At 42.8% G+C, this 25,920-nt stretch overlaps 1 protein-coding gene across 1 annotated transcript; it reads left to right on the top strand.

Moving 5' to 3' along the window:
• The first annotated feature begins 1,002 nt into the window (after window positions 1-1,002).
• glt8d2 (glycosyltransferase 8 domain containing 2) lies at window positions 1,003-25,852 on the top strand. The gene is made up of 10 exons (XM_067999342.1): window positions 1,003-1,197; window positions 6,574-6,633; window positions 8,905-8,997; window positions 10,768-10,978; window positions 14,220-14,337; window positions 15,978-16,062; window positions 19,311-19,423; window positions 19,634-19,800; window positions 21,320-21,432; window positions 24,156-25,852. Exons 2-10 carry the CDS (start codon window positions 6,615-6,617, stop codon window positions 24,326-24,328), a joined length of 1,092 nt encoding a protein of 363 aa, XP_067855443.1. The 5' UTR covers window positions 1,003-1,197; window positions 6,574-6,614; the 3' UTR covers window positions 24,329-25,852.
• The last annotated feature ends 68 nt before the right edge of the window (window positions 25,853-25,920 follow it).

The raw sequence follows: 25,920 nt of genomic DNA, 5'->3' as shown, positions 1-25,920 counted from the left end.
CTGTTTCTGCGCTGTAGTTTCGATGTAACTCGATGTAACACACATCAGGCTCCTCTATGGGAAAATGCAGTACCCGTTACACCTGTACATGATGCTAAGATAGGACTGCACACTATGAAACCTGCTACTGTAATCTGGGGATTTACCCCTCCTTTCCAGACCCTGACCACTGGGTGGCTCTACATCAGCAGGTTAGGCTTAAACACAAAGTGTGACTAGAAATCGTACTTTAAAGCTTCTTTGCAGCTGCAGTCAGTTTTCCCAGACTGTTCGTTACCCAAGAACACCCAAAAGGTGGCCTCTATTGTTCACTCTTATGTCCTTTCCGATCCAAAGTTCTCACCCGCCTTGGTGGAAATCAAAGACCACACGGCACTATTTCGAAGAAGAGCAGAGGAGTTCTCCCAATATTTATCCCTCAACCAACGCCTAAATAACAGATTTATCTGGTCATGGTCTCATTGCGGTTTGTAGGACCTTGCTGGGCTCAAATTGGCTGCCACGTTTCTTAGATTACAACAGTGACTACACTTCAAAAGTACTTCATTGGCTGAAAAGCGCTTTGGGATGTCCTGTTGTCATGAAAGGCGCTGTATAAATGCAAGTTCTTTTGTTTCATTCTTTAAAGGATAGCGTAAATTAATGACAAGAGCCTGAAAAGATATATCCTCAGAGTTGAGAACATTTAGAAATTGCTAAAAGTGAGATTTAACATATATAAACACAGACCGGTTTAAATATGCAGAGCTGTCTTTACTTTTTGGGGGGTTGGTGAGGCACCTCAAAGGGGTCAGATATTGGAATGAGTTGAGATGACTGGGTTTGTTTGCAAGAAGCCAGTCCTATGCTGCTGGCTACTGATCCGGGTCTGTGTGCAGCCCACAGATGGAATTTGTATTCTGGAGAGGGAAAAAAAAAAGTGGAATCTAACAACAGGATCTGCATTGGGGAATAACACAGACATCTGGTCCTAATTTATACAAGATCTCACTGCTCGCGTGGAAAGAGGCAACGGCAAACTCAGCATATCCGTCCTGCTTCCTACGTTGAAAGTTTGTTAAGAAAGTTCCTTCTTTTTTTTTTGGTTGTTTTGTTCACCTAAAGGAAAATATTTCAGGAGGGAGGCCAGAAAGCAGATTTTTATATACAAAAAAACTGGCACCAACGTATTCAGCTGGAGTCTGGAAGTGACTTGAGGTAAATTGTTTAATGAGTTACAAATCTGCAGTTTTTTTGCTTTGTTTGTTATTTTATCAGCACCCAGTAGCTGAGCAAGTTCGCCCCAGCCTGAGATGTGTTTAAGTACACTAAGTGTTTACTCTTGCGAAAGTGCAGTCTCTTCCTTCGAGCTGCACAAAGTTTGTCCCCCCAGACAATCCGCTTGAGATCGGCGGAGTTTGGAGCCGTGCAGCGCCAGCATTGCAGGTTCAACAGGAAGGGTTGTCTTACTAAAAAAAAACCTAAATAACTTACACCGAGCGCCTGCAAGGCAGAAGGGGATGTACGTCTCGAGTTTTGCTTTTAAATGTGGACTCCCGTTCTAGCTTAAAGCTCAATTGTAGAAAATCCATCACACACTTAATAGGATTGCACTACTGTCAAACTGTGGGATCACCATTGTCACAATGTTGTAAACACTGCCCTCTCCCCCCACACACACACATATTCTTTACAGATCTCATTTATAGAATGGTTTTCCGTGTCCCTGTGTCCAGATTTATTTTCAAATATTACAAGCTGGTTTCCTCTGACGTGGCTTACGATTAGCCTGGGGTCTGATGCACAGTGGTAACGTTGAGCTGCTAACCTGATCTGTCCCTTTAAGGCCACTTCTGTGGCTTTCCCTGTGGAGAAGTGGTCTAATTCGGTCTTGAGGTCAACAAAAGGCCGGGTAAATTTCGCCCTTTTTGAGTAAGTTATTGCTGCTGAAGCAGCTCATAGGAACACGAGTAGGCCATTCAGCCCCTCGAGCCTGCTCGCATTCAATTAGATCATGGCTGATCTGTACCTCAATTCCATTTACCCGCTCCTTGATATCTCAGCAACTTTTCGAGGTCAGAAAAAAATAGCAGGAATAACTGGGTTCCTTTCTCTCCTTGTCTACTTTTTCAAAAAAAAGATTGTTAAGATTAGTTGTTATGCAAAGTGTGATGTCTGGAGTGTAACGGAAGTTCTAAACTAAACTTTTATAGAATAGAGAGATAGGTGTCATAACACAAGGATGTAGTTAGAGACAGCTGTCTCAGAGCAGACACCTGGTGGTTGCTGGAAATACAGAAGGACATTGAGAAAGGCCGAGATACATAATGTGTAGCACTGAAACAGGCTATTCGGCCCATCAGGTCCATGCACCGCGGTGCTTATGCTCCACATGAGCCAACTCCCACCCTTCTACAACCAACCCCATCTAAGCAGCACTTGCTGTCCGGCCTTGTCACAACTTGCATTAGGTGACTAGGAATTTGCCGCCCTGGGAGCTCAGTGGGAAACAAATTTCCAATTATCTAATGCATGATGTGACATGGCTGGATTAGCAAGTGCTGGTTAACCCTGCCTTTGAACTTCTGCGCACAAGGCAATGACACCTGCCCAGGGGAAAGCTTCGTAGTCAAGAGAAGGAATAGAAAAAAAGAACTTGCATTTAAATAACGCCTTTCATGACCTCAGGACGTCCCAAAGCGCTTTGCAGCCAATGAAGTATTCTTGAAGTGTAGTCACTGTTGTAATGTAGGAAACGCGGCAGCCAGTTTGCGCACAGCAAGATCCCACAAACAGCAATGTGATAATGACCACATCATTTATTAGGTTTGTTGAGAATAAATATTAGTCAGGACACCGGGGTGAACTCCCCTGCTCTTCTTTGAAATAGTGGCCATGGGATCTTTTCCGTCCACCTGAGAGCGCAGACAGGGCCTCGGTTTGACCTCTCATCGAAGGACGACACATTCCGACAGTGCAACACTCCCTCAGTACTAGCACTGGAGTGTCAGCCTGGATTTTGTGCTGAACCTACAATCTTCTGACTCAGAGGCGAGAGTGCTACCCACTGAGCCAGGGCTAACTCTCTAAATGGCACCATTGATAGTCTATGCAGAGTTTTTGGAGTGATATTAATGTTGATGTATGTCTACAGCAGCTTTTGTGTTCAACGCGGAAAGGCAAGGGTTTGGCTTAAATGTTAATAAATCTTATGGTGCTCCTGTATTCATCTACTTGAAGATGCTAATATATCATGGCTGGAGAGGGTGCACCCTGGCATGAATTAAGTTTTGGCAGCAAGTCCACTGGTCTGTATGGTTTTGACTGTTCCGTGTCTGAGTGGAAGGCTGCAGGCTGTTAAGATTCCATCACTGGGCAGATCTGCATTTTGTGCAACAGTAAAGTGTCTGATGGCGTCAAATTGGGCCAAACTTTCTCCAGGATTCCCGTTGGACTAACGGATTTTTCAGTTATCTTTACTAATTTTCCCCATTGTGTCTCAGATTCATTTTAAACTGTATTTTGAAATTCATTTAGTTATTAGTGGATGCATCAGTTTTCAAAATGCTAGCTGTAAAGTCAGTTAATATTTTATAGTATCACAGAATGGTACAGCACAGGAGGAGGCCATTCGGCCCATCGTACCTGTGCTGGCTCTTTGAAAGAGCTAGCCAATTAGTCCCACTCCCCCAGCTCTTTCCCCATAGCCCTGTAATTCTTTTCCCTTCAAGTATTTATCCAATTCCCTTTGGAAAGTTACTGTTGAATCTGCTTCCACCACCCTTTCAGGCAGTGCACTGCTTGGGGTTCAGTGAGTAAGGGTCTTAAAAATATGCATAGAATGAAGGTTTTACTATATCATTGGTTTTACCATTCAGTCCCTCCTTCCAAGGTGTCTAGCTTGGTTCAGTGGGTAGCGCTGTGACCTCTGAGTCAGAAGGTTGTGGGTTCACGTCCCATTCCAGAGACTCAAGTGCAAATCTAGACTGACACTTCAGTGCTGCACTGTCAGAGGTGCTGTCTTTCAGGTGAAACTTTAACCTGAGGCCCCATCGACCCTCTCAGATAGGAACATAGGAACACGAGTAGGCCATTTGATAAGATCATGGCTGATCTGTCATCCAATTCCATATACCTGCCTTTGGCCCATATCTCTTAATACCTTTGGTTGCCAAAAAGCTATCTATCTCACATTTAAATATAGCAATTGAGCTAGTATCAATTGCCGTTTGCAGAAGAGAGTTCCAAACTTCTACCACCCTTTGTGTGTAGAAATGTTTTCTAATCTCACTCCTGAAAGGTCTGGCTCTAATTTTTAGACTGTGCCCCCTACTCCTAGAATCCCCAACCAGCGGAAATAGTTTCTCTCTATCCACCCTATCTGTTCCCCTTAATATCTTATAAACTGCGATCAAATCACCCCTTAACCTTCTAAATTCTAGAGAATACAACCCCAATTTGTGTAATCGCTCCTCGTAACTTAACCCTTGAAGTCCGGGTAACATTCTAGTAAACCTACGCTGCACTCCCTCCAAGACCAATATGTCCTTCCGAAGGTGCGGTGCCCAGAACTGCTCACAGTACTCCAGGTGCGGTCTAACCAGGGTTTTGTATAGCTGCAGCATAACTTCTGCCCCCTTGTACTCGAGTAGTCCTTTAGATATAAAGGCCAGCATTCCATTAGCCTTATTGATTGTTTTCTGCACCTGTTCATGACACTTCAATGATCTATGTACCTGAACCCCTAAGTCCCTTTGGACATCCACTGTTTTAAACTTTTTACCATTTAGAAAGATGGACATAAAGGATCCCATGGTTACTATTTCTTCAAAGGAGAGCAGGGGAGTTCATCCTGGCCAATATTTATCCCTCAACTAACATCACTAAAAGAACAGAAAATGCTGGAGAAGCTCAGCAAGTGCGGCAGCATCGGTGGAGAAAGAAACAGAGTTAACGTTTCAGGTCGAAGAGCTTACGTCAGAACCCTCCCCGACAGTCCTGAAGAAAGGTCTTCGACCTGAAACGTTAACTCTGTTTCTTTCTCCACAGATGCTGCCTCACTTGCTGAGCTTCTCCAGCATTTTCTGCTTTTATTTCAGATTTCCAGCATCCGCAGTATTTTGCTTTTGATTCATTAAAAGAACAGATTATCTCATTTCTGTTTGTGGGACCTTGCGTTGCACAAATTGGCTGGTGTGGTTCCCTACGTTACGACACTTTAAAAAAAAGTACTTCATTGGCTGTAAAGCACTTTGTGATCTTCTTCGTCCACCTAAGAGGCTGGACGGGGCCTCGGTTTAACGTCTCATCCGAAAGACGAGGGAGAATTCCCTGCCCTTCTTCGAATAGCTATAATAATTGGCACCGCACACTGTGATTTATATTAAGCAATGCTATTGGAAACACGGTGGGGTGAAACTTAACATCGGTGGAGGTTGCAAAGTGGGGGGGTAGCTGATCGGCTGCCCGGCGTACACTCAGCAGGGTTTTCCTTTCGGGGAGTGTAATGGGCGGGCACGCCACGCTCCGCTGCGTTGTACCAACTCTTGAGCTGCCTAAGGGCGGTTCCTGAAAGGAATTGCTGGAGGCCACTCAAAAAAAGGACCAAGAAATGTTCAGTTTTTATTTTTGTGGGCCCAGGAGGAGCAGGAGTTTCTCCTTGTGGGCTCACGGAAAGTTCCCGGCGTTCTGCCGGCACGCTTGAAGCCCCCTTCCCTTCCCCCCACCCCCCCCCCCCCCCCACACACTGGGATCACCCTCCGCCTCCTCTCCCCCTTCCCCCAGATCCGAACTACCGGTTGACTTTGCACGAGAAACGACTGATTTTCCCGCCCTCCCCAACCGGTGTGCTGCAGCAAGGGGTGCCCGTTTGGTGCCCGCAGCTTCCCGGCGCCATTTGGCTCAGGCCTCAAACCAGCATGCAGTGGCCCTCGGAATGATTGCTCCGCCCACTTTGCGGCCGCACCGGGCACAAGCTGAATTTCTCTCTCCCCCCCCCGACCCCATACTCCTCGAAAACCAATCTTGTTAAACATAAGAACATAAGAATTAGGAGCAGGAGTAGGCCATATGGCCCCTCGAGCCTGCTCCACCATTCAATAAGATCATGGCTGATCTTTATCCTCAACTCCACTTTCACGACCGATCGCCATATTCCTTGATTCCCCTAGACCCCAAAAATCTATCTATTTCAGCCTTGAATATATTCAATGACTCAACATCCACAGCCATTTGGAGTAGAGAATTCCAAAGATTCACAACCCTCTGAGTGAAGAAATTCCTCCTCATCTCAGTCTTGAATGGCCGACCCCTTATCCTGAGACTATGCCCCCTAGTTCTAGACTCTCCAGCCAGGGGAAACCACCTCTCAGCCTCTACCCTGTCAAGCCCCCTCAGAAGCTTATACGTTTCAATGAGATCACCTCTTATTCTTTTAAACTCCAGAGAATATTGGCCCATTTTACTCAATCTCTCCTCATAGGACAACCCTCTCATCTCAGGAATCAATCTAGTAGTTAAGAGTGTATTGAGATTTTATCGGTGCTATCATTTCTTAGGCTCATTGTTAATTAATGTTTTTCTTTACCTTAACAGACCTTACAGATCATAGCCATTGCTAAGCAACGGGGAGAAAAATGGCATTAATTAGAAAAAGTAAGTATGCTGCGAAGCAGTGTCTCTCATTCTCATCAACTTCGAATAGATATTGGGATTGATATGTCTTAAAGGTGGAAACCGGGCATGGGGGGCAGTTTAGAAGGAGTGGGTCAGTTACCCACTCCATACCTGCTCCGCGGGGATTTTTAACGCCGCTGTTTTGTCGGCAGTTGAGGCGGCTGCCTAATTCAGGCCAAAGCATCACACAGGACTGCAAATCGGGATCCTATTACGTCAATAGAAGCCCGGTGCGGTCTGAGTGCTCAGTGAATTGCTCCTCCTGGTCCACAAGGCAAGTCTCGATCTCTGCTGCCCCAGGCCCCCTCTCCCCCCGCCCTATCTTCCCACCAGCCAGACTCTGCCGTAACCCCCTCCCCGCCACTTACCGTGCAGCTGACGGGCGGCCTCCGGGCCACGAGATTTTAACCAACAGGCTGCCGGCCAGCTGCCTCTTTCCGCCAGTTTGGCCAGTGCAAATGAGGCCCCATGTGTTAAAATTGCCCGGGCGTTAAGTTGTTGCCGTCGAGGGAGTTTGACGCTCGCCCTGCCCCCGGCCTACCCGAAATCGGTTTCCAGTTAATACCCCCCGCAATGTCCCAAGGCACTTCACAGAGGCAGGACGGACTGTAGTTGGAGAAGAATTGGGATGGGGTGACGGGAAACTTCTAGGTTGGTTTTGAGGAATGTTACGACTTTGGGTGAGCCGTAGATATCTACTCGGGTTCAGTGGTGCCAATCACTCCTGAGACAGTTTGGATGCTTGCTTCTTGCAATAGTTGACTCCCTCCTCCCTGAATCTACTAGTGCAGCAGTGGACATGGGAGTGTAACAGTGAAACTCCTTTTTGTTCTGGACCGAATTTCCATGTCTTACGCACATTTATTCCTCCAATCTTTCCGCAGGCGGGGTGAGTTAACATTAGGTGAGTCAACGTTCGATTCAGATCGTAAGCTGCTTTATGCCACAGTAGGCAAAACATAGAGAACACTGAGTACGATGAGAAACACTCGGTATGATCAGTATAACTTCTATTCGTGTCCTATTACAGAAACACATAATGAACGCACATATGCTAGCCCACTTTGGCCGACTTTTTACTTAGCATAAAAGCACAAACTCTTAGGGCAGGGCAGAGGTTGTCCCATTTGCACTTGACTCTTTGATATCTGTCCTGATTTTAAGTGGCCCCCTCCCTGACCCACAGAGATCAAAGAAGTTTGTCATCACTAATGGGACTATATGTCTACCTGAATGACCAGCGTTGCTAACAAATTGACCATTGTTTGGGATTGCTGCAATGATTACTGCCCACCCCACATTTTAAGTACCTCTCGTCTGCCTCTGCAGCCACAAGTCAATGTGGAGCCAGCTGAGGAAACTAACCCCTTTTGAGGAAGCTTCTGCTCAAATCACATATTAAAAAACACATTATGTCCAATTCTTTTCTCTGAAAAAAGTGGCCAAAGAATCCAAAGAACCGTGACAAGGAGTCTTTTGTCAACATTTAAGTATAGATTAGATAGGTGGTTGAAGGAAAAGAGGGGATTTGGAGACGGGGCAAGCACATGGGAATGGGCTACTGCTTGTGTGGAGGATAAACACCAACACGGACGTGTAGGCCTGAACGGCCTGTTTTCATTTCAATTTTTATGTCACTCTATGTAAAAGAGCAGCCTGGACTCAGCTTGGTACTTGCCTGCGGTGAGCTGCCTGAGCTGTACTCGGATTTTTGCATGGTGAACTGCCTGGGCCCTACTCAATGCTTCCACCTGAAGCAGGGATTTTTGCCATGATGGTCTGAATCCTCATCTTACCACACCGTGGCACAAGGAACTGCGCTACTATAATAAATTATTTAGAGATTCCTGAGCCTAGATTTTGCAATCGCCGTTATTTTAATGCTGGCAAATATCCCAAGGCTACTGTCGGTGTTGAGATAAGGCCAATCGGGAAATCAAGGCTCTAGGGCCAATTTTCTGGTGTACTAGAGGTGCTTTCACAGTTAGCCTCATGTATCCTGATTAATTAAAATGCATTGCAGCTTACAAACATAAATAAGACACCAAGTTCATGAAAAGAAATTGGTTTAATATTTCAATATGTTTTTAAAAAGTTTTTGCTTTTTATGAAAAACATGATTTGTTTATAATGAGCTTTGTTTAACTTTGTGAGGTGCTGATTGTTCCTTTTGGGTTCTCTCTTCTCAAAACAGATACTTAACTTTAAATGCCTTGTTTCTTTTTGTTTTTCCCTTTACGTTCTGTCTAGTTAATCAGGGCTTGCTGCTCCTGGTCATTCTGACATTTTGCCTGGTTCTGTATAACAAATTCCACAACGTGTCTCTCCATGAGGAGGAATCAGGTGAGTGTACCTCCATTGTTCGGGGGAGGGGTTCATATTGGGATTCGGGGAATTGGTTCAAGGATATATTAGAAACCTATTTTGATTTGAAGCAATTTGACATTTAGATGGTTTATATGACTTGGTGTCAGCCATGGCTTATTGGGTAGCACTCTTGCCTCTGAGTCAGAAGGTTGTGAGTGCAAATCCCACTCCAGAGACTTGAGCACAGAAGGAGGCCATTTGGCCCATCATGCCTGTGCCGGTTCTTTGAAAGAGCTATCCAATTAATCCCACTCCCCTGCTCATTCCCCATAGCCTTGCAAATTTTCCCCCTTCAAGTATTTATCCAATTCCCTTTTGAAAGTCATGATGTGGAGATGCCGGTGATGGACTGGGGTTGACAATTGTAAACAATTTTACAACACCAAGTTATAGTCCAGCAATTTTATTTTAAATTCACAAGCTTTCGGAGGCTTCCTCCTTCCTCAGGTAAATGTAAATACCTGAGGAAGGAGGAAGCCTCCGAAAACTTGTGAATTTAAAATAAAATTGCTGGACTATAACTTGGTGTTGTAAAATTGTTTACTTTTGAAAGTCACTATTGAATCTGCTTCCACCGCCCTTTCAGGCAGTGCATTCCAGATCATTACAACTCGCTGTGTAAAAAAATTCTCCTCATTTCCCCTCTGGATCATTTGCCAATTACCTTAAATCCGTGTCCTCTGGTTACCGACCCTCCTGCCAGTGGAAACAGTTTCTCCCTATTTACTTTATCAAAATCCCTCATAATTTTGAACACCTCTCCCCTTAACCTTCTCTGCTCTAAAGAGAACAGTCCCAGCTTCTCCAGTCTCTCCACATAATTGAAGTGATTCTTACTGGAAATTCCAGGAAAACCCAATCCTGGAAGTACTTCTGGAAACTTACTCGGAAGTGGAACATCCAGTTGATAGAGCTTTGGAGTGCCGACAGGACTGTGCCACAGGCTGGAAAGATGCCTCTTAGCTGATACCTCAAGAGCAGTATTCCCAAACTCCTGGTGGGCGCAGGTCTTCAGCTCACCATCTCAGCCAGTGAGTGGTGCTTGTCAAATGGACACCTAAAGAGGGGAAGGGAACGAAATAACAACCAAAGAGTAATAATGTGAAACAGGAAATGTGTAGCACTGTATTGTTATGTATATAATATAACTTGATGGGTATAATTAGTTCTTAATCAAAAACACTGGAGAAAGTGCAAAAAAGATTTACAAGGATGATACCAGAACTAAGAGGGTACAACTATCAGGAAAGACTGAACAGGTTGGGGCTCTTTTCTCTAGAAACAGAAAAGGCTGAGAGGTGATTTAATAGAGGTCTTAAAAAATATGAAGAGGTTCGATAGGGTAGACTTAGAGAAGATGTTTCCACTTTTGGGGGAGACCAAAACTAGGGGCCATAAATGTAAGATAATCACTAATAAATCCAATAAGGAATTCAGGAGAAACTTCTTTACCCAGAGAGTGGTTAGAATGTGGAACTCGCTACCACATGGAGTAGTTGAGGCGAAAAGCATAGATACATTTAAGGGGAAGATAGATGAGTACATGAGGGAGAAAGGAATAGAAGGATATGCTGATAGGGTTAGATGAAGTAAGGTGGGAGGAGGCTCGTGTGGAGCATAAACACCGGCGCAGACCTGTTGGGCCGAATGGCCTGTTTCTGTGCTGTAAGATTCTGTGTAATTATTAAGTGAACGTTTACCTCTCTCTGTGTTTAGTTAAACTGATTGTGTGTTTTTACTGTACAGCTGAAGAACCTGATTCTCCAGCTACCCCCAGTGCAGTCCGTGCAATGAAGCAGAGCAGAGCTGCTGCAGGAGATCTTATACCTATTATAATATGCGCTGTGGAGGATCGAATGGGAGGAACAATAGCAACAATCAACAGCATCAATAGCAACACTAACGCCAATATCTTTTTCTACATAATTACACTTAGAGACTCCCTCCTTCATATTAGGTAACGTACTTGTCATAACTGTTGATTTCAGGCCTTTCTTCACTGAAGTAATGGTGGATTGTTTCTGCTGGTGATGAGATGGTAAAGACAGGGCACAAATTTAAGATAATCCGAAATTAATTAGAGGGGGCGTTAGAAAAAGTTTTTTTACATCAGGGGTGGTTAGAATGTAAAATTCTCTCTGAAACCCTTGTTGAAACAGAGTCCATAAATTATTTTAAAAGGACCTTAGTTACTTGAAAAATATTGTAAACAATTTTACAACACCAAGTTATAGTCCAGCAATTTTATTTTAAATTCACAAGCTTTCGGAGGCTACCTCCTTCGTCAGGTAGGAGGTAGCCTCCGAAAGCTTGTGAATTTAAAATAAAATTGCTGGACTATAACTTGGTGTTGTAAAATTGTTTACAATTGTCAACCCCAGTCCATCACCGGCATCTCCACATCATGACTTGAAAAATAGGAATGGTGAAGGTTACGGAGAATGAGATTAGATTAGGTGGCTCATGGAGAAAATTAATGGGGCAGATTTGATGTGCTGGAATGCTTTATGATTTCTACGAGCAACTTTATTTTCTACATCTAGGTTTTATATTGTCACAGAGAAAAAAAAGCATAATTTACATTGTTAAACTGCCAAACGCTATTACTAAATAATAAGTTGTAATAATTCTTATAGCATCTGTAGGAACATGATAAGGGAATTCATTGACTTTGATGGCTGACTTGGAGTACTTTTTAACTGCTGATGGATTGCAAAATCTGGAGTGAATGTGAATTTTAAAAAATCCGCGCACCTCCCAACGAATTCATATCATGCTCAAGTCTTCATATGTCTTCATAAAAACAAAAGCAAAATACTGGGATACTGGAAATCTGAAATAAAAACAGAAAATGATGGAGAACATTCAGCAGGTCAGGCAGCATCTGTGGAGAGAGAAACAGAGCTAACGTTTCAGGCCGATGACCATTCAATTCTAATGAAAGGTCATCGATCTGAAACGTTAGCTTTGCTGCCCGGATCCTAACTCGCACCAAGTCCCCTTCTCCCATCACCCCTGTGCTCGCTGACCTGCATCGGCTCCCGATCCGACAACACTTTGATTTTAAAATTCTCATCCTTGTTTTCAAATCCCTCCATTGCCTCGCCCCCCCCTCCCTATCTCTGTAACCTCCTCCAGCCCAATAACCCTCTGAGATCTCTGCGCTCCTCCCATTCTGGCCTCTTGCGCATCCCCAATTTTAATCTGTCCGCCTTTGGCAACCATGCTTTCAGCTGCCTAGGCCCTGAGCTCTGGAATTCCCTCCCTAAACCTCTCTACCTCTCTCTCCTCCTTTAAGACGCCCCTTAAAACCTACCTCTTCGACCAAGCTTTTGGTCACCAGTCCTAATATCTCCTTATGTGGCTCGGTGTCAAATTTTGTTTTATAATGCTCCTGTTTTACTACATTAAAGACGCACTATAAATGCAATTTTTTTCAATATTTCTTGTTTTTAAGGTAGGTTACAATTTTTTTTGATTGGTAAGGTTCACATATAAATGTTTAATGTGCTCAAATCTTACTCATCTGTGCTCCATTTTCAAGCATTTTTAAATACGTTAACACCTGCCTAAAAATAGTGCAGAGGAAAATAATACGAGCATATTTTTGTACATGAACCTTGCCAATTGAAGAGTATACGCCATAGAGTACCAGAAGTACAATCATTGTTTTTTCTTTTACACATTGGCGCTCATAAATGCAAGTTATTGTAAAAATATCCCATGGCTGCTATTCGAAGAAGAGCAGAGTTCTACTGGTGTCCTGGCCAACATTTATCCCTCAATCAACACCATTAAAACAGATTATCTGCTGATTCATCTCATTGCTGTTTGTGTGCAAATTGGCTGCCACGTTTGCCTACATTATAATAGTGAGTGACTGCACTTCAAAAGTACTTAATTGGTTAGGAAGTGCTTTGGGACGTCCTGAGGACGTGAAAGGTGTTATATAAATGCCAGTGTTTTTTTTAACATTTAGACCACCTTTCAATTGAGGCCATTGGAAATTATCATGTTAAAAAGTAGGGCAAACTTCAAAGCAAGTCAAGATCCTAACTACTGAATTAACACAGAAGGGTGTAAATAGGCCAGAAAGTGAAAGGCTTACCTCCATTTTATAAATTGGATCTAAAAATAAGACATGTACAGTACTGACCTGACAGGGTACAAAAAGAACACAGAAAATTGAGGTATCCTTTAATGGCACCTGCAATTTTCTCACTGAGAACGCAGTCAGTCAACGTGTTCCAATCATCCTCCATTCCCACTCCTGAGCCAATGCCAGGAGGTCAGTGGTGGTGACATAGAGTGACAGGCGCTAAGGTTTTATTTCCTCTCTGCTTGTGAGGAATTTTCCGGCTTAGTGTGCTCAGAGCCTCTACTGATGCCATGAATGAGATTAGTGGCTTACCATGTAGTGAGTTACATGAACTGCCTGGCACCGTGCATTAGTGTAAATTACATCAATCTGGTTTCAAGGGAATGAAAATCAGACGGGTTCTACGAGGGGCGGGAGATCTGCTCGGCCACAATACCACCCAGGTGGTGAAGTTCGAAATTACCCCCCTCCTGCCCCATCTTGTACCCAATGACAGCTCCTTCACTCCTGATGGCGACACTTTACTAAGATGGCAGTGAATCCAGTGACACAGCAAAACTAAATGGAAGTCATATCACCGTGTCAAGTGGCCTTAGGTGTGGAGGGGGGCTTCTGCCAGAGCTTCCAAACTTTGAGAGATTTGAAGACCATGTGGAGTTATTCCTGATTCTGATTCTAAACCCAATTCCCAATCTCCTCGATTCGCAAACCGGTATTGCTAACCATTAAAGTTGACATTTAAGAGCTATATGGGGGTCTGCTCACCGAGAAAAAAAGTGTAAAGTTTGATATTGAAAGAAGCTTGTGACAGCATAGTGCGCTTCCAAAGACATAGTAAATATTTTATGGATTTGGAAAATGAGATTCTGATTATAACACAAAAGCAGTGAGACTTGGCATCTCTGCTCAACTCATGTTAGTGGGTGGAATGGAGAAAAGTTCCATTGGAGGCGAGTGAAGAAACTTGTTTGCACCATATGAAGGAAAAAGAGCCCTCACAATCATCTGATGCCTTTTACTGCCGTGTGCTCCCCCCACCCCTCCAAATCATCATTCCAACTGATTGATAGGCATGTTTCTTTTTTTTTCTCTCAATTAGCAAATGGATTGAAAATACAAAACTGAAAGACATTAAGTACAAAGTACTGGAATTCAATCCTGCTGTACTGGAGGGGAAAGTAAGACCTGACGCTGCGAGGCCCGAGTTACTCCAACCCGTGAGTATGTGTGATTCCATAGGAGCAGGTTCGAGGGCCTGGAGGTCAAACTTCACACAGCGTGTGGATGTGTTATAGATTCCTAGATTTCTTTTAAGACGCTCCTTGAAACCTACCTCTTTGATCAAGCTTTTGGTCACCTGTCCCAATATCTCCTTATGTGGCTCGGGGTGGTGTCTTTGTCTGATTTACGCTCCTGTGAAGCGCCTTGGGACGTTTTACTACGTTAAAGGCGCAAGTTGTTGTTGTAATGAAAAAAAATGAAATGATAATCTGAAAGAGGGTAACCTTCACGTCAAAACCTCCACCTTCCTCTGGCTGTGAGAAGAGGGTTTGGTGAGAGATACAATTTGTGTAAGTTCAAATGGATGAATTTACTTACTATGTGCCACCCTGGGCAGTCCAACAGGGCGCTGGAGAGGCACATAGAGCAGGGCAGGCTCAATAAAGTTTTAAAATCACATTAGCTTGCGAGGAATCTATTGCGGAGTTTTGCCGGTCACACATTTTGCCCGTCTTTTGCTTTCCTTTCAATGGTGGAATCTCAGACGACACGTGATGTGCTCTTACACTTTAGTCAGAAAACCAGTTGCAGCACAGTTAGACTCTGGAGACACTGCTGTTGCATTTAAAAAAAATATGCCCTATTAATTTCTACCACTACCTTTGGGAAAAAAAAAGAACAAGATGTACGGCCTGATATTATTCCCCACTCCTTGTCCGGGTTCTGCACAGACAGAGTGCACCAGAAGTGTGTGGGCAAAATGCAAGGTGAGATTACCAAAGGTGGGGTTAAAAATGCAGGTAGTAAAGTGAGATGTGCAGACTGGGTGGGGCAGGGGGTACCGTATGACTTACCTCACAGGCTGACCCCCAAAATTGTAAGGCTATCGCTGGGTACAAAGATTTGTCGATTGGCTATTTTCATCTGCAATGCATAGAAATCCTTTTTTTAATAATTCATTCTCCGGATGCGGGCATCACTGGCAAGACCGGCATTTACTGCCCATCCCTAGTTGCCCCTTGAGAAGGTGGTGGTGGGCCTTCTTCTTGAACCGCTGCAGTCCGTGTGGTGAAGGTTCTCCCACAGTGCTGTTAGGGAGGGAGTTCCAGGATTTTGACCCAGCGATGATGAAGGAACAGTCGATGTATCTCCAAATCAGGATGGTGCGTGACTGAGATGGGAACTTGGATGTGATGGTGTTCCCATCCACCTGATGCATTTGTCCTTCTAGGTGGTGGATGTCGCGGGTATGGTCCTGATCCAAATGTAAATCTTGATTGAAGCAGAATATCTCTCAGCAAAGCAAATGTAAGGAGTCGCACAACACCAGGTTATAGTCCAACAGCTTTATTTGAAAATCACAAGCTTTCGGAGCTTTCCTCCTTCGTCAGGTGTCACCTGACGAAGGAGCAAAGCTCCGAAAGCTTGTGATTTCAAATAAAGTTGTTGGACTATAACCTGGTGTTGTGCGACTCCTTACATTTGTCCACCCCGGTCCATCACTGGCATCTCCACATCATCTCAGCAAAGCGGTTAGATTTATCAGGACTCACATCTCTTGATTAATATCGAAGTGACTCTTTTTGTTTATTTTCCATGTAGCGTTATCTCCTCACAGAATATTTTTTTGTTTCAGCTCAACTTTGTCCGATACTTCATTCCATATCTTATTCGTGATCATGAAAAGGTGATATACTTGGACGATGATGTCATTATACAAGGTATTTTCATGTCTTTCTGCACTGACAAGATTTTCGGACCAGTTCAATTCTTATATCTCACCTTCTAGAGTGGGTTCACATGCCAGCAACACATTGCTCAGTGCCCTCGGTTGTTCTGGCCTGGTTCTAATGGCTGCACACACCGGGCATTCGAGCTTCCTCTGAAACCTGGAGCAGCGCTGTAGGAACGTAGGAACAGGAGTAGGCCATTCAGCCCCTCGAGTCTGTTCCACCTTTCAATTAGATCATGGCTGATCTGTATCTTTACTCCAATTACCCGCCTTGGTTCCGTAACCCTTACTACCCTTACCCAACAAAAATCTATCAATCTCAGTTTTGAAATTTTAAATTGACCCTCAACAGCTTTTTGGAGGAGGGAGTTCCAGATTTCCACTACCCTCTGTGTGAATAAATGCTTCCTGACATCACCCCTGAACGGCCTAGCTCAAATCTTAAGGTTATGCCCCCTTGTTCTGAACTCTCTCTACCCTATTAAATCCTTTAACCATCTTAAATACCTCAATTAGATCATCCCATAATCTTCTATATTCAAGGGAATACAAGCTTAGTCTATGCAACCTGAACTTATTATTGAACCCTATTAGCCCCGGTATTATTCTGGTGAATCTGCGCTACACCCCTTCCCAGGCCAATTTTTCCTTCCTGAGGTGCGGTGCCCAGAACCGAATGTCGTACTCCAGTATTATGTATGTGTAGGCATCGTGGGTCACGTGTGCACCTACACACACATTGGTGATCAGAACTGGAGCACAGAATGTGCAGAAACAGTATAGCCCAGACAGCACACCTTGTCCCTACCTAGCAGCATGTTGACTCTTGCCTTGAAGAGTTGAGTTTGTGCCAGTAAATATAAATGGTTGCATTGATGCATATGGGACATTGTGTTGGTCCTCTCTGCTACACTGGACACAGCCAGGCTACTTTGGATAGGTTTCGGTGCAAGTAATATAGTAACAACAGCTGCCATTTATATAGCACTCTTAATACAGTAACTGTCTCAAAGTACTTCTCACAGGCGAAAACGGATAGCCAGCAGTCGCGGAAGAGTTAGGAGGAATGATTGAAATCATGGTTGAAAAGATAGGTTTTGAGGAGACTTTTAAAAATGGGGAGAGAAGCAACAAGTCAGAGCGGTTTAGGGAGGGAGTTCCGGAGAGTGGGGCTGACACTGCTGAAGGCTGTGCCACTGATGGTAGGAGAGGGGGGGGGATGCACAGGAGGCCAAACCCAGAGGAGCAAAGGGCACAGATTGTGAAATAGGGTGAAGGAGGTAGTAGAGGTAGGGTTGAGTTGAGCCATGGAGGGTTCTGTAAACAAGGCTCTTGAATTCAATGCTTTGGGGGAACAAAGATCTGCGAGAACAGGTGTAATGGCCAAGTGGGACTCAGTGCGGGGCAGGAATATGGGCAGTGGTTTTGGATGAGTTGGAATTTGTGTAGGGTGGAGCTCGGCAGGCTATAGAAGAGGGTGCTGGAGAGGTCAGGGCTAGCTAGAGGTGACAAAAGTGTGGATAAAGGTATCAGCACCGGTTAGGGTGGGGTAAGGCAGAGGTGGGTGATGTTGCAGAGTTAGAAGTAAGAGTTGAGAACAGTTTGAATTTAATGGCTTTACACCGGGATTATTTGATCCCATTTACATATGTGGCAGCAGAAATCCCAGTAAAAGAGGTGTATGAATGTCCCAAGTATCAAACTTCTAAAAAAACATTCAGTCAGAGGTTGGGCTCTGCGACTGAGTTGCCAATGCTGCTGAGTTCGCTCCCAGACCAGTCCAACGCTATAATTAAGTCTTGTTCCTCATATTTTTCCAACCTCATGTTCTTGATTAAAATATCTAAACTCACAAGAAATTCTTTATTTGAATGAATTACAGACACCATGTCAATGCCACTGAGCACCTATCTCAGTACCAATAACTTACTTTGCAGCATGGTAATGTTCATCACATAGAAGCATAAAAATATACACAACAGGAAATGACCATTGCGACCCATCTGGTCGATCCTGGTGTCTGGGAAACATCATGTCCCACCATACTTCGCATAGCAGATTTTTCTCCAGGTATTTCTTGAATGTGAATACTCAGCTCCCACTGCCTCCCTTGTGTAAAATAGTTAAATCTAGACAGTCCGTTCACCCTCCCTCTTCTAACTTTAAGGCTATGCCTTCATGTACAATCTGCGACTATGTTAAACAGAACGACCGTTATCTTTTCTGTACCATTTAGGGTCTTGAATACTTCTACAAAATCATCCCTGAGACCTACTCTTCTCCAGTGCAAACATTCCCAGCCTCTCCTCGTAACTCAGCCTCTTAATCTCAGTTATCAATTTAGTTGCCCTTTACTGCACCTTCTTCAAAGCCGGGTTATCATTCCCATAATAGTGACCCTAACAGTACACAGTACTGCAGGCATAGAGATCTGTACACAGTTCTGCTCACTGTATTCACAGTAAAAAGAAACACTTGCATTTATAGAGCACCCTTCACGACCTCAGGATGTCCCAGAGTGCTTTACAGCCAATTAAGTACTTCTTTGCAGTGTAGTCACTGTTGTAATGTAGGAGACGTGGCAGCCAATTTGCACTCAGCAAGGTCCAAAAACAGCAATGTGATAATGTCCAGATAATCTGTTTTAGTGATGTTGGTTGAGGGATAAATGTTGGCCAGGACATCAGGGGAGAACTCCCCTGCTCTTCTTCAAAGTAGTGCTGTAGAATCTTTTACACGCACCTGAGTGGGCAGACAGGGCCTCGGTTTTAACATCTCACCTGAAAGGCAGCACAGCACTCCCTCAGTATAACACTGGAGTATCAGCCTGGACTATGAACCCACAACTATCTGACTTAGAAGCAAGAGTGCTACCAACTGAGGCACAGCTGACACCAGTACACCAAGCATCAGCTAAGAATTAGTTAGTAGGGAAGGCACCCAATACTGGTGCATACATGGAAACACCACAGTATCCCTTCAATACAATGCTGTCATATACTCTGTCGTGTCAATTATTAGCACAGTATTTGTGCAGGCACTCGATGAAAGCACTGCAAAGATTGTGTGGAATTTTGCACAAGTTTTTTTTTGGTTTTCTCTAATTATTCTGCCTCCTGCTTCCCTTCTGTCCTAATACAGTAATTGCCAAATGTGTTTTGTTAAACTGCTAACATACTTGTTTGTTGGTTGTAGTCAAATCTTGTTATTTGAATTTGAACTGATTTTAACCCACAGGTGATATCCGGGACTTGTACGACACCGACCTGGACCCGGGCCACGCTGCTGCTTTCTCAACGGATTGTGACCTGACCTCAACTCACGAGATGGTTAGGAGTATGGGAATGCAGGTGACTCCTGTAATCTGATCTAAACTGGCATCAGTAACAGTAAAGCATGCACCTATAGTGAAAGTGTACATTTATTTAAAAGAACTGCTTCCCTTTAGCTTGCATGTTTTTAATCACTGAACGATTTGTTGCAACGTATGCTTTTTTTTCCCCCTTCAAATTCATTCTATAAAAAAATGCAACTACAAATCTGATTTATTTTCCTTCCAGACCACATATATGGGGCATTTAGACTATCGGAAGCCAACAATCAGAGGGCTAGGGATAAATCCCACTACGTGTTCCTTTAATGTTGGCGCGTTTGTTGCAAATGTTACAGAATGGAAACGGCAACGGATTACTAAGCAGTTGGAAAAATGGCTGGTGTCAAACGTAGAGTGAGTTGGGTGCTTTTCTCGTGTGTTTATACCTCTATACAAAACAATGTCTCTATATTTTTCTTCGTAAGGGCCAGTCAGGGAGTTGTGCCTTAGAGGTGATGTCAGCAGTATCACAGTCATGTTTCCTATGAGACCAGTAAATTGCCTAAAGTCAGTTGATGAATCTACATTTCTTTTTTAACATACAAGATGATAGAATTGGAGAGGAACTTCAGAAACTGGCTCCACAGAGCCATCTAATGGGCAAGGGTTCCAACTACTCCATGACAGTTGACATAGCCAAATTGAATAGTAAATGTTGACATAGCAACTTATAATGGTAAACGTTGACAGAAAAGCATGACCAAAAACTGTGATAACAGGTCGTCAGGTTTATGGACAAGTGGTGTGCACACTAGACAGTTATTTTTAATAATAAACCAGCATGATAGCATTGGGATGTTTTAATCCAATGGAATGAGCCCACGATGTAAAATGGAGTTAGCTCAATAGTAATTGAGAAATTGGAGAGGCTGGATTCCATGTTTTCTGTACGTTGGTGCTAATGGCATCGCACTGTTGATGCATTGATGCACTAAAAGTGTTTTTATTTGGTGTGCAGCTGAATAAACATTAGAATTAGCATTTGTTTTCTTGCTGGTGTAGCAGAGCTTTGGGTAGGAATTGGCTCACATGATAAAACTGGGAGGTCAATTCTACCCCAGAATGGGCAACAGCTTAAAAAAACAGCACTGCATAGAAAATATATAATTTACTATCACTGCCATCTTCTCTAGTTTCTGCCACCATCTTCCCAGTCAACATGGTTATTGGTTTTGGTCTTGCAACCCAAAGGATTCTCACTATTGGCATTCCGTAATAGGAAAGATTTATTCAAGTAAGAGTTGTATGTCCAGTAACTCAACCTACAATAAGTGTTGCAAGGTTAGGGCCTTCCCTTCGGCCCCCATTCCAAATGGGGAGTGTTACCCAGGGACTCCAGCCACGTTATGGGGCCTGGCCATCTAATTTAACGGAACATGGGCCTAACGAGCCAAGTGCACAACTTGTGCTCCCATCCGCCCCCATTTATTTATTTTATATCGGAAAGCAAGTGTTAAATAATATATTTAAATTTATGAACAAAGCTTGTAATACTTCATACAACTTAGTGTATTCTTTCCGAAAATGGTGGAGAAGCTCAGCAAGTCGGGCAGCATCTGTGGAGTAAGAAACAGAGTTAACGTTTCAGGTCGAAGACCTTCCGTCAGAACCCTCCCCAACAGTTCTGACGAAGTCTTCGACCTGAAACGTCAACTCTGTTTCTTTCTCCACAGATGCTGCCTGACTTGCTGAGCTTCTCCACCATTTTCTGTTTTTATTTCAGATTTCCAGCATCCGCAGTATTTTGCTTTTGATCTAGTGCATTCTTTAATCACTGTTTAATCACACAGAAATAGGTTTCTTGTCTCATCAGTATGTGAAAGTGGTGTGTTGGTATTCTAATTCACTTACCTGGGTTTCCATTCTTTTACAGGGAGAACCTGTACAGCAGTGCTTTGGCTGAAGGAGTAGTGACCCCCCCTATGCTAATAGTGTTTCACAATAAACACTCTTTATTGAACCCTTTATGGCATATTCGGCACCTTGGTAAGAGCATGTTCCTAGATTGGAAAATGTGAGGTTATGCACTTTGGCAGGAAAAATCAGAGAGCAAGTTATTATCTTAATGGCGAGAAACTGGAAAGTACTGCAGTACAAAGGGATCTGGGGGTCCTAGTGCAAGAAAATCAAAAGGTTAGTATGCAGGTGCAGCAGGTGATCAAGAAGGCCAACGGAATGTTGGCGTTTATTGCTAGGGGGATAGAATATAAAAACAGGGCGGTATTGCTGCAGTTATATAAGGTATTGGTGAGACCGCACCTGGAATACTGCATACAGTTTTGGTGTCCATACTTAAGAAAAGACATACTTGCTCTCGAGGCAGTACAAAGAAGGTTCACTCGGTTAATCCCGGGGATGAGGGGGTGGATATATGAGGAGAGGTTGAGTAGATTGGGACTCTACTCATTGGAGTTCAGAAGAATGAGAGGCGATCTTATTGAAACATATAAGATTGTGAAGGGGCTTGATCGGGTGGATGCGGTAAGGAAGTTCCCAAGGATGGGTGAAACTAGAACGAGGGGGCATAATCTTAGAATAAGGGGCTGCTCTTTCAAAACTGAGATGAGGAGAAACTTCTTCACTCAGAGAGTAGTAGGTCTGTGGAATTTGCTGCCCCAGGAAGCTGTGGAAGCTACATCATTAAATAAATTTAAAACAGAAATAGACAGTTTCCTAGAAGTAAAGGGAATTAGGGGCTACGGGGAGCGGGCAGGAAATTGGACATGAATTTAGATTTGAGATTAGGATCAGATCAGCCATGATCTTATTGAATGGCGGAGCAGGCTCGAGGGGCCGATTGGCCTACTCCTGCTCTTATTTCTTATATTCTTATTTGGTCCATTTTTTTTTAAAGATATGAAATGGAGTTAAAGGATATTTTGCAGTTCAGTTAGATTTCTGTCACTGGGCTTGACCTGGAAAATATAATTATTGAACTCAAATTGGAATCAGTTAAAATACTTCTGTAGCTAATGCAGTCATTTTAAGATAATGGGGTTGATTTTTGTCTTCACTGCCTGGACAGTGAACTGGTGGAGTGGATTGGCTGATCATTTATTCATTCACCCCTTATAGAACCCGCCCGATTTTCATTCCTTTTAAATCAATGGAATACAAATTGGCAGGTTCTATAAAAAGAAAGCAATCTGCTCAGTCAGATGACTGCCCAGACGGTGGAGATAAAAATCTACCCCAATGTGCCTCCATTTAACTGTAATATTCATGGAATAGATTTTCCACTACATCTAACCCTTTATAATCAAAACAAGCAATGGGGAGCTGCCAACAGTTGGCTGGATAGTTTTGCACAATATGGCAGACTGTTTTCAAATTACTTGCATAGGACACAGCCAAGAATACATGATAGTTTTAAACAGCTTGGGCACCAAATTTCCTCTATAGCTTTCAAAATACGCAATTTTCTTGTACCAGCCAACCAACCGTCCTCAAAAATTATTTTCAGTACAATAAAACTAGAGCCACTCATGAAGGAACTTGCATTTATATAGCACCTTTCATGTCCTCTGAGTATCCCAGAGCGCTGTACAGCCAATTAATTTAACTTTGAAGTGCAGTGGCTGTTGTTTTGTAGACAAAAGCAGCAGCCAATTTGCACAGAACCGAGGTCCTACAAACAGCAAAATAAACGATCAGCTAATCTGTTTTGGCCGAGTGTTGGCCAGGGCAATTCCCTGCTTTTTTTCAGATAGTGGCTTGGGATCTTTTTACGTCCACCTAAACAGGCAGACAGGGAATCAGTTCAACATGTCATTTGAAAGGCAACACAGCACACCCTCAGTACTGAAGTGTCAGCCTCAACAATGTGCTCAATTCCTGGAGAGGGGGCTTGAACGCAAAATCTTCTGTATTTGAAACCATCCGATGGGTGAACACTTGGAAAACCATAAATTGTTAAAATAAAGTCAGTGTGCATTCAGGGAAGGAATTAACAGGAGTTTGTTTTTGTTTTAAAAAGACATTACTAACATGGCGGAAAGGGAATGCAGTTTATATTCTATACTTGGATTTTCAGAAAGCTTTTGATAAGGTTGCACATTGGCAACTAATGGCTAAAGTGGTCATGGAATGGGAGGTAAAGTATGATTCAGAATAGAAAACTGGCTTAAAAACAGGGAACTCTTCCAGAGGTTACAAATGGGTTATCCCATGGGTTGGTGTTGGGACTGTTGCTATTTTAATCTATCTATATCTTATTAATATAATAAAAATGGTATGTCAGTATACACAGATATTACACTTTTTACAATGCAAAACTATTTTTGACAATAGTTAAACACTGAATGACCTCAGGGTGTATTTACTTGTAGCACGAGACTTGACAACATGGTGAAAAATTAAAACCTGAGAAACTTTCACTAAAGGTATCTGCATCAAGATGAGAAGAAAGCTGGGCAAATACTATGAATTTATATTTAGTGAAATCATGTAGTAGCAGAATTAAAATCTTGTACCTACTGGACAGAACCTCAAGGATATAATGTAGACAACAGAGATCCAGTATAATATAAATCACCTAGTTTTTACTATGTGGATTGACAGCCAAGAACTACTTAGTACCAGAAAATAGAACCAGGAGTGCTCTTTGTTGCAAATACAAGACATGTCTTTCCCTTTAAGTATACAGTCATGGAATATTTGCCAGCTTAAAACAGTGTAATTTCTGTACTTTTCCAATTGTGTTTCTGCAGGCTGGAGTCCTGATGACAGATACTCTGAACATTTCCTTTCTGAAGCAAAGTTGCTGCATTGGAACGGAAGATTCAAACCCTGGGATTATCCCACTGCACACATGGAATTATGGGAAAGGTGGTATCTGCCTGATCCAACAGGAAGGTTTAGACTGGTGCGACCCAACAATTAAGACCCGTATCTTGCGCAGATTTGGGACTTTTGATTTCTTCTCCAAACTCAGTGTACTTATTGGCATGCTGTGGTTTAAATAATCCACTCTCTTACATATTATGTTTTGTTCCTGTGAATTAAATGGTAGCAGAACTTCCTGCGATGGAAAGACTAATTGCAATTTAGCTGATTAAAAGATAATGAATTAAACAAATATTACTCAGTGAAAACATTTTTACATCAGAAAATAAAAATGTAGTCTTGCACAGTAACAGCCACTGCTTTCAGTGGAGGGAGGGTTTATTTGTTATTTTTGGTATAACAGAAATCAGTTTGCCAAATTGAATTTGTTAGCTAGTATACATGTACAGTACATACTATACACAGCAATTTTTTAAACAAGTACTTAACCTTTTTAAATGAATGCAAAAGGAGTCGTCATAATGGCTTTTCTAGTCTTCGAGATAAACATAAAAAAATATATACATACAACAAAATTTGCAAACTGATTAAAAATCTGTTTTAATTTTCTATAGTGTAACACTATTGTTTTTTTAATAATATTCAGGAATGTAATCAGTAGAATGGTATAAATCATGAGTATGGTAGTGTAGTGGTTATGAAATTATGAAATGGAATTCAAGAAATACAGTAATTTGTGGGCTAGCATCAGAAAAATATGACCATGAAAGCTGCTGCTTTGTCACTAAAAATCAACTAGTTCACGAATGCCTTTCAGGGAAGGGAATTTGCCTCCTCTACCTAGTCTGGCATACATCAGACTCCAATCCCACACTATGTGGTTGACTCTTAATGGCCTCTAAAATGGCCTAACAAGCCTCAGAGTCCAGGGAAACGAGGGATGGTCAATACATGCAGCCTTGCTAGTGATGCCCATATATTGAAAACAAATTTTAAAAAGTTCTAATAGTTTAGGGCGAGATGAATCTTCTATTCTAGAACAAGTGGAAGATCTTGTTTTGAAAAGCGCAACTGCAAAATTAGCAGCTTTTCTCCCTCAAAGTGACAGTCCCTAGAAGGCAGCATAAGCCTACTGCAACAATTGCAGCATAAATAACCTAGGTACTAAAACCAATTGTAATCTGGTTGAATCTGCTGACAGCACACAGAAAGAGAAAATAGTATACAGAGGACGCAACAAAGGATTCACAAAAGGCTTTAGATCCGTTGGAACAGATATATGGCAAACTGAGCTGATAAATGTAAAGTATTAAACAGGTCAAAGAAATGAAGGACGACAAGTACACAATAAATGGACAGAATACCAAAAAAAAACGTCATCTGATAGGGCACCCCTCTAATTCCACTGCAACCCATTTTTCTCTTTTTTTATTATTATGGTCAGTACTCCCTGGTGCCTCCAAACTCCAAATAACCCATGTGGATCTTGTGTAGAAAATCAGAATCGTTATCCCAGTGTCATTTATTTCCTGGCCTGTGGTGTATGAAGCATAATAAACAAATATAGAAAATGATCTCATTTGTGTGTGGCATAGACTCAGCAATAAATGAAGTTGCTTTATTCAGCTGGTTTTGTTTGCAGTTTTATTGTGAAAACCAGCAGCTAAAATCAATCCCTGCAGAGAAAGC

The sequence above is a fragment of the Heptranchias perlo genome, chromosome 18 (assembly GCF_035084215.1).
Source record: "Heptranchias perlo isolate sHepPer1 chromosome 18, sHepPer1.hap1, whole genome shotgun sequence".
Taxonomy (NCBI): Eukaryota; Metazoa; Chordata; class Chondrichthyes; order Hexanchiformes; family Hexanchidae; genus Heptranchias; species Heptranchias perlo.
Note: the sequence above shows the minus strand (reverse complement) of the source record. Positions and strands in the feature narration are given on the sequence as shown.